We start from the raw sequence: 8084 nt of genomic DNA on the forward strand, positions 1-8084 counted from the left end.
ATGCGCACGTTTTGAAGAGGCTGATATCACCCAAAGAAAAACCAATTACAATTGATCATCACTTGAGCCTTTTTTGGCTGCTGTGAAAATTACAGGTAAAAAAATTATTTTTTTAGATATAAATATTAAAAAATAATTTAAAATTAAATTTAATAAATTTTAATTATAAAAATATTAAAATAATAAAATAATTTTTTAAATTACTTTTTTAATAATATCTAAAATGATATTATTTTTATTGAGAAAAATAATTTTAAACTTGTAAATATAATGCTAAATAAACACTTATTACGGTATTATAAAAATAATCTATAATGAATCAACAATAGATTAAATTTTTATGAATTTTCGATTCGATTAAATTTTAATAGGATAAATTTGATTAGTACATAATTAGATTTAAAACGGATTTAAATTTAAAATTTAATATCGTGATGGGTTCGTCTTATGTTATCTAAATTTATTTATATAAATATTTAATTAAATATAAAATATATATTTTTTATAATAATATTTATAAATTTTTATAAATTTAATTTTATATGAAATAAAATAAAAATATTTTATAAAATTATTAAATTTTTAAAATATAAATTATTAATAAATAATTTTTTATATAAATTTTTAATGAAAATATATAAAATTAAATAATTTATTAATAATTAAATATAAAATAAAAAAATTAAAAATAAATTTTAATTAAATTTAAAATGATTCGTTTAACCGTGGCCTTGTGTTAAAAATTACACCGGTTAAAATCAAATGTTATTGATCAACATTGCCAGGTCCATCACCATGTGGGGTGATGTGATATAGATGGGTGATTGGTTTGGGCTCATAATTTTGCGGGATGGGTTCACTTTTCAGGAAATGAGAATGGGAGTGTGGTTTTGGATTTTCTTCGGCAGTGCCTCGAAGAATAATGAAAAGGCGTGGAACTTGGTTTCTAAAATGGGACCATCAGGATCAGGCAACAGTCTGGTTATGACGTCAAATTTCCAAGGTATCATGTCAAGATTGATTGGAGATGGAGAGACATGTATAATGTATAATCCAGGTGTCAGGTGGACTAAAGTGGGGTTGCTGCTTTCTTCAAGCTCATAAGTTTCACCGCTTAACTTGGACCTGGCCTGCCTGGTCATTTAAGACCTCTGTTCCTTGCTTCCTTTCTCTGCATTTGTTTGAACAAAAATTGAACACAGCCCTTAAGGCTTAATCATGTGTCGTCATTATTGATGAATGAATGAATGAATGAACGAAGCATTATTGATAATTAGAGTAAATAAAACAAATCCTATAGAAATCAATTCAAGTAAGAACATTGATATGTTGCAAAATTATTTTTGTAGGTCCAACCCACGTTAAATGCTGCTTTGTCTGTAAGTCTGCAGTTATGGCTCCCCTTTCTCTTGTTAGGGGATTTCCTTTTTATGGTTGTTATCTTCTTGTTGAATATTTTTCTCCAGTTTCTGTAAGAAAGATGCACCAGCAGTTTGTGCTTTTTTCGTTGGGCTTCGATGCTTCTCACGGATAATGTCTCACGGGTCTTAGATATGCAAGACAAGTAGAGAACATTGACTGAATTAGCTTAGCGACACTTTAGGTCAGTGAATAGACACTCTGAGAGAGAAAATAAATCTGTCTAATTCCTTTTTATTAGCATCGAATGAACTTTTAATGGTGTTAGGAGTGTGAGGATTGCAAGTTCTTGCTTGAAAAGAATTCTGACTTAGAGTGAGATTTGGAATTCCAAATGAAGGGGACGCTTATTCTCGTTAAATGAAGTTAGTGTTGAGTTAAAAAACTGCGAATATCGCAGCGTCCGAACCATAGGATTCGGCAGCCAAATCATGTTACTGACCGAATCATAATTTAGGTCTGAACCATAAATAGTTCAGGTAATAGATCTCTCATCATTTAGATATTTTGGAGTTTACCATATCAAGTCTAGAACTCTTTGTATTCTTTTTTTTTTTTTAATGAAATGAATCATCTTTTTTATAAAAACAGGTGAACAGGGAAACTTCTCTCTGGAAACCTTCTTTCTTGGCATTGGCTTCAGCTGCAGCAGCTCTCTCTCACTTCTCTTGGCTAATTTTTTTTGCCGTCATTCTCTTGAATTCCTACCGCCTATAATGAGCATTACCTTATGGTTTTTATATTGCCCTCTTTTACTTTCAAATCTAGATCTTGGTTTCCTAGATTCATGCTCATAGGGTGACTCTCTCAGCAGACCTATCAAGGATAAATTTTCTGAGAGGCCAAAAATGCAAAAGAGCGCATTGTTAGTTCTGTGACTGTGAAGCATTATTATCCAGCTACCTTATGTTGTGCCATAGTTCAGTCCAGTGGGTTGGGTTGACCTCATTTACTCATGTTAAGCCTGATTTGCTTTCCTTGTGTTTTAATTCTCCGATATCCATAATTTCATGTAATTAAAAAACAAAAAGGCTAAAATCACAATTACAACCTTGTCCCTGTCCAAGTTATATTTGGAATAAAACAAAACCAAATAATTGACGGTCGATTTAACATGACAAAGTAAGTACATAATAAAAAGAAAATAATTAAGGATTTGACATAAGAAGACATGTGAACATCTCAAGCGCAGAAGAGTCGATGCATTATAAAAAAGACAAGATATCTGTGTAAAAAATTATAACAATGACGTAGATCAGTCCAGTGTCAACCATTGTGGTCCATGTGCTTCTCTACATGAAAGATAAAATCCAAGAATGATCTTATCTTATCAGGGAAAAGGACTGGGATTAGTGGAGACAGATAAGCAATCATGGATAATTAATTAGGTTGATACTCTGATGTTACAAATCAGACTAATTGGAAAAACTAAGGTTAAATGCAGTTAAAAAAACAATACATAATTATTTGCACGTACAAAGATAATGCCAAACTCAGAAACATCAGAAGTTCAAAGAACAGAAGTGCTTCCAGCATCATATGCAGCACATTCGGAACTATCATAAATTGAAAACAGAACAGAAAACAGTGATCTAGCATCAATATATCGAAGATGCACAAAAATACATTTCAATATGCTGAGATGGAAAGCAGTGTGATACCCTGGTACCATCTTTATATAGTGTCAGCACCCATGTGATAAGAGTGGCCCTTTCCCCACATGTGAACCTAAAAAATTAAAATGAGACAAAAGAGTCCCACAAAAAGTATGCCTTAATCATATAAAAGAATAGCCCATTCAACACCACCCCCCACCCACTCTTAACTTTTTTACTCTGCCTGTTGGAGATTCAAAGTGGATAATTAATCCTGCTAACACAACTGTACAAAATCTCGTTTGCACATGCTTGACTTCTAATAAGTGTAACAAGATATCTTATAAGAGAGCGACGGTAAATATTGCAAAGATGTACACTTGACATTGTAACAAGAGTCATATTCTTCAGTTTTATTTCAGTCTGTGGTCCAACACAACCTACAAAAGAGCAAAAAGCAACAAAGAGAAAACCCTACTCAAATTAGTTCATCTGTCCATTATGTATGTAATATGCTTTTGCTGTTGGTAGTATTGTATTGATGATCATGATCATGAAATCTTGCTGAGATATTCTCCACAGATCTACCATTTGATGCAGGTATAATTTTGCTATACATCTACAGGACCACCTTCGTATGTGCTGTATTTTTCTGCAACAACAGCCCAACACCATAAATAAATTATTTGATTTGACAGTTGACAGGTCTACAATTGAACAATCAAGAAGAGCAATGATCGCTTACCCTAGCAAGGTTGATCTGTTTGGTCATGCGAATCTTTATTACTTACATGAATACCTTCATGTCCAGCAAAAAGAAAAAAGAAATTATCGGAAACAAAGTGGCAATGAATCAGAATCACCAACCTTACCAGTGAATGTGTAGGAGGGTAGAATTACAGAAAAATAGCATATTAAGGCAAGGATGCACCTTAGCATTTCACATCATCAATGAGAAGCCACATCACTTGTAGAATTCATGGGCATTGATGCACTAATTTCAGAAGACAAAGTGCCAGAGAACTTGGTGCTTTCTTTAAGTTCTGCCAAAGGAGGGGAGAATCGACCTTGATTCCCTAGTGACTTTGTAGGAGCAAAGGGGCTATCAGGAATACCATGCTCTATAACAGTCCCACAGCTATAAATAATTAACCAGAAAATGAGAAAATTAACAAGACAAATAAAGAGGGGAAAACCACCACAAGGCCTAAAGAAGTTAACAATAGCAATTACATAAGAATCAATTGAGGCATCTGATGTAGCATAAAACCTTAGTCAAATAAAATTCCATACCATTCATTCGCATCACATCCTTCAGGATAGATTTTCTCCTCCTCACCATTGACAGTGTCTTTGCTCTGAATGCAAGTTGTATTTACTTGTTGCTGAAGGTTCTGTTCAGCAACAGCAAAAGTAGAGGCAATGGTGGCGGCTGAGCTATCACATTTGCCTGCCACAACAGAATGGGAATTAAGCAGAAGCAAAGCTTCTCTATCCAAGACAGGCTCTAAATACCATGCTGATATTAAACAACTACCATTGATTAGCCGATCTTCTAAGATATCTTGATTCTCGACTTCAGAAGTAAGATTTTGATTGATATCAACAGAAGTATGAGGGGGCACGGAAATTGGTGTCCCAGCAGACAGACTTCGCCGGTGATGATGAACATAATCTCCCCTCAAGTCTGGGAGATGCAGATTAATCAACCTTCTCCCCTGGAGTTCAATTGTTTGTTGAAGCTCAGCCTGCTGCTCCAGCTTTCTTCTCAGCATCATCCCCTGTGAATTGTAGAGCATTCTTGCTCCTGTAGACAGAAGGGAGATTCAATAAAATAATAGAATTGCATAGTTGTATATGATTTTGAAGAGAAAAAATTATGGAAGAAAAATAGAGATATTTCCAAACATTTTCCCTGATTCTAGGGAAAAATGCATGCTTGCTCATTTACTTTTTACTTACCAATGTGAAGATCATATAGCTCTCTAGGGTCAAGCCCAGAAGGGCTAGAAAAGGGTGAAAAATCCCCCTTATCCATTAGATGTTGCTGTAGATGCTGTTGCCTCCTGCTGTTGTTCCATTAACAAGTAAAACATCAATGCCAGAAAGGGTGAGGAAAAAAAGAGAGAGAGAGAGAGAGAGAAAAGATGCCATACTTGTTTGCAATTTTCCCTTTTTCCTTGTATGGCTTAACAAGCACACGTGAATCACAAATAAAATGAGGGTTCCCCCTAGATAATATAAGCTTCACAGTCTCTGGGTGGACAAATGTAACAAATCCAAACATTCGCTTCTGCTGATATGGAATCCTGACATCTTGAACTGGTCCAAAAGTGCTTCAAAACACAATGAAATTGTCTTAATTATATTACTCAAACAGTGGACTCTATGTCTAAGAACAATATAAGATATTACAACACATTTCTATGACCCTTCCCAAAATCATGCTTTCAAGGATTGCTAAATCAGGATCTTTAACAGATCAAACAATAATATTCTCACCATTTACAGCCTTTGCTTTCTCAAAAACAGTTAACTCACTGAAAATCCCATTCCTCCATACTCCAAAGGCCACACCATAAACAAAGTCTGGATATGCAATTTTCAAATTCTCACCTCTACAACTTAAGTTAATATCTGCAATATTCATATAAAATTATTGCAATCTGCAACATGAGATGAGACTTTCAATTTCCTTCTTCAATTAGTTTAATAGTTCTGTTTTTCAGATAGCCCAGCCACCAGAACACATCTAGAGACCTCCATGCCAAAATGCCCAAAAGGTCAACTGATGGAAATACCTTGAAACCACCTATTAAACTTTTGCAAGCCAATGCCTAATTTCAGTGGAAATGGCCAAAATCACCGGTTAAAGTTTTATAGACACCCAGCTCATTCAATATCAATAATCATCAAAGGAAGTCAATGATGCCATGAGGGCAATGAAGGACATTCAAATCCTTCTTCAAGACAACTGGCAGCATACGAGCTGCCGATAATTTAGACTTCAATTGTAGGAATTTTCACAACAGATTTTCACAACAGACACACTATATATATAGAAGGTTTTTTCGGCAAGGACATTTTTCTTCAATTTGCATGTGGACTAATCAGCATCTAACCTCAATCTCTTAGTGCTAATTGTGCAGCCAAACTAATAACAGTGATCAGACTTGATCCTCATGAAAAAATGAACAAATATTTAAAACTACAGTCGTTTACCTAAAATAATTTGACACATCTTCATCTTTGAAAGCGCTGTCAGCTGGGAATGTCAAGTATATCTGCCTAGAAGCTGAGTTTGCCTTTTCTTCCATTGCCATTACCAAAAGGTCATTCCTTTCAGAATGGAACAGGCCAAACTTGTGAAATTCATCACCCATCATCGCTGATGCTGCCCTCATTCTGAAATGGGTCAAACACCCCAGAAAACCATTAGCCGATCAATAAATAATTACAATATGAAGCCAAAATTAAAAATTGAAGGCTTTGAATCTTATCTAGAGAAACATCTCCATTCATATCTTATGTACTCTAAAGTGAAACACTCAGACCATAATACCAACTAAATAACAAGATTCACCAATCCACAATGAAAAAACCAATACCAAAACAATAAATATATACACAAATTAACACACAGAAAATGCATGCCAAATCCAAAATGTAAAATATAAAGTACATCGGAGGGCATTCCAAGGGATTTTTCATCAAACTTCAAAGCTGACAACTTAATAAAAATGCTAAAAGGCCAAATAACAAATAAAAAGAGGAAAATGGGTAATCTCAAAAATACCTTTGGGGCTCACTCTCTTGCTGCAACAGAAAATTCATGTACTTGTTGTAAGCCAATCTTTGCTGCTGTTGTGCAGACTTGATTCTCATCAAGTCTTCATGTTGTTGAAGATAAAGACCATCTATTTCTCTCACTGAACCACCAATGACACCACTGCCACTAACCTCAGAAATATTATCACCATCAAAACCACCATGAATAAACTTGCAATTGTCCCCATTCTTGCAGAATCCTCTAGCAAAGTACATACATGGTCTATTGCCAATTCCAAAACTCACATCTTCAATACCAATACACGCATCACTTTCAGAGAATCTCCTCCTATGCAAATGGCTTTCCACATTATTCACATTAAAACCACCCAATTGTATCCTTGGGTCCACTGATTCATCATTTTTTGGAGAGAGCTCGTCAAGAAAAGGAAAATATTCATCTATTTGATACTCGTTAAGTAAATCAGAACTGTTACTGCTCGCGTCACCACCACTGCCATTAACACAATTGTTAGAAAATTGAGGCACCACAGCAGAACCAGCACGTATATTATCGTAAGACAGAAAAGGGCTTGACTTTGGGCCAATAGATGCAGCGGTACTGTTGTTTGTCAAGCCAGAAGCAGGCCATGAATGTGGAAATGGGTTTTTTGCAAAACCCAAAAAAGGATTAGCTTTAGCAGAAGATTGTAAGGAAGTGTCATGATTGTTCTTAGGTTTTGATACAGGATTGAACAGCGAAGGAGAGGATCGCTCAGAATATGTGGATAAGGCGTTCGTGAAAAGTCCTAAGTGGGTTTTGGCTTTGATAATAACGTTTTGCAAAAGGGTTTCGGAGCCAAGAGCTAAAGATAACAAATCATTGTCAGTAAAGTCTTGTATGAGGATGTAACCCATGATTTTGGAGGCGTTTGCAGGGTCAATATTCTTGATCTTTGACAAGAGTACGTTTGTTGCTTCATAAGTATCCATGGGGATCTGGTTTTTGAAGAAAGAAAGAGACAGAAAGAGGAGAGACAATGAGGCTGTGGTTTACTATTCCTTCTGTATTATAAGTTTATGATAAAGCCCAATAAGTAGGGTTTTGAGGAGAAACAAGCAGGGGTTGGAGACTGAACTCTATAGTGGTTGTTTGCTCCTCTTTGTCTTTGTTTTCAGGTACTCTGGGTCTCTAGTCTATCATAAGTCCAAGTACTGCTCCTGCTCCTGCTCCTGCTTCTGCTCCTTTTCTATTCACCACCAGCGCCTGTTGGTCCACACTACTGCTGCCTTGCTTTCCTT

At 35.4% G+C, this 8084-nt stretch overlaps 1 protein-coding gene across 8 annotated transcripts; it reads right to left on the reverse strand.

The window, feature by feature from the left end:
• Positions 1 to 3400: 3400 nt before the first annotated feature.
• Positions 3401 to 8084, reverse strand: LOC110647573 (zinc finger CCCH domain-containing protein 55). Of its 8 annotated transcripts, none has more exons than XM_058132788.1 (8): positions 6811 to 8021; positions 6237 to 6419; positions 5171 to 5350; positions 4977 to 5083; positions 4308 to 4821; positions 3946 to 4152; positions 3760 to 3774; positions 3401 to 3666 (listed from the first exon to the last, which is right to left on the reverse strand). In XM_058132788.1, exons 1-6 carry the CDS (start codon positions 7773 to 7775, stop codon positions 3963 to 3965), a joined length of 2139 nt encoding a protein of 712 aa, XP_057988771.1. In that variant the 5' UTR covers positions 7776 to 8021; the 3' UTR covers positions 3401 to 3666; positions 3760 to 3774; positions 3946 to 3962. The 8 variants fall into 8 exon arrangements, 6 of the variants coding, with proteins under 6 accessions (XP_057988771.1, XP_057988773.1, XP_057988774.1 ...); XR_009142686.1 differs by lacking the exon at positions 3401 to 3666 and having other exon boundaries at positions 3760 to 3813; positions 3946 to 4057; positions 4308 to 4464; positions 4552 to 4821; XM_058132790.1 differs by lacking the exon at positions 3401 to 3666 and having other exon boundaries at positions 3760 to 3813; positions 4308 to 4464; positions 4552 to 4821; positions 6811 to 8019.

Source organism: Hevea brasiliensis, chromosome 13 (assembly GCF_030052815.1).
Source record: "Hevea brasiliensis isolate MT/VB/25A 57/8 chromosome 13, ASM3005281v1, whole genome shotgun sequence".
Taxonomy (NCBI): domain Eukaryota; kingdom Viridiplantae; phylum Streptophyta; class Magnoliopsida; order Malpighiales; family Euphorbiaceae; genus Hevea; species Hevea brasiliensis.

Excerpts from the sequence above, each read along its gene's own strand:
- LOC110647573 (XM_058132788.1), bottom strand. The coding sequence starts at position 7,775 with ATGGATACTTATGAAGCAACAAACGTACTCTTGTCAAAGATCAAGAAT. Across the intron at positions 5,351-6,236 it reads GATGTGTCAAATTATTTTAG|CACTTTTGGACCAGTTCAAG; the intron begins GTAAACGACTGT and ends TGTGTTTTGAAG. Across the intron at positions 5,084-5,170 it reads AAAGGGAAAATTGCAAACAA|CAGGAGGCAACAGCATCTAC; the intron begins GTATGGCATCTT and ends ATGGAACAACAG.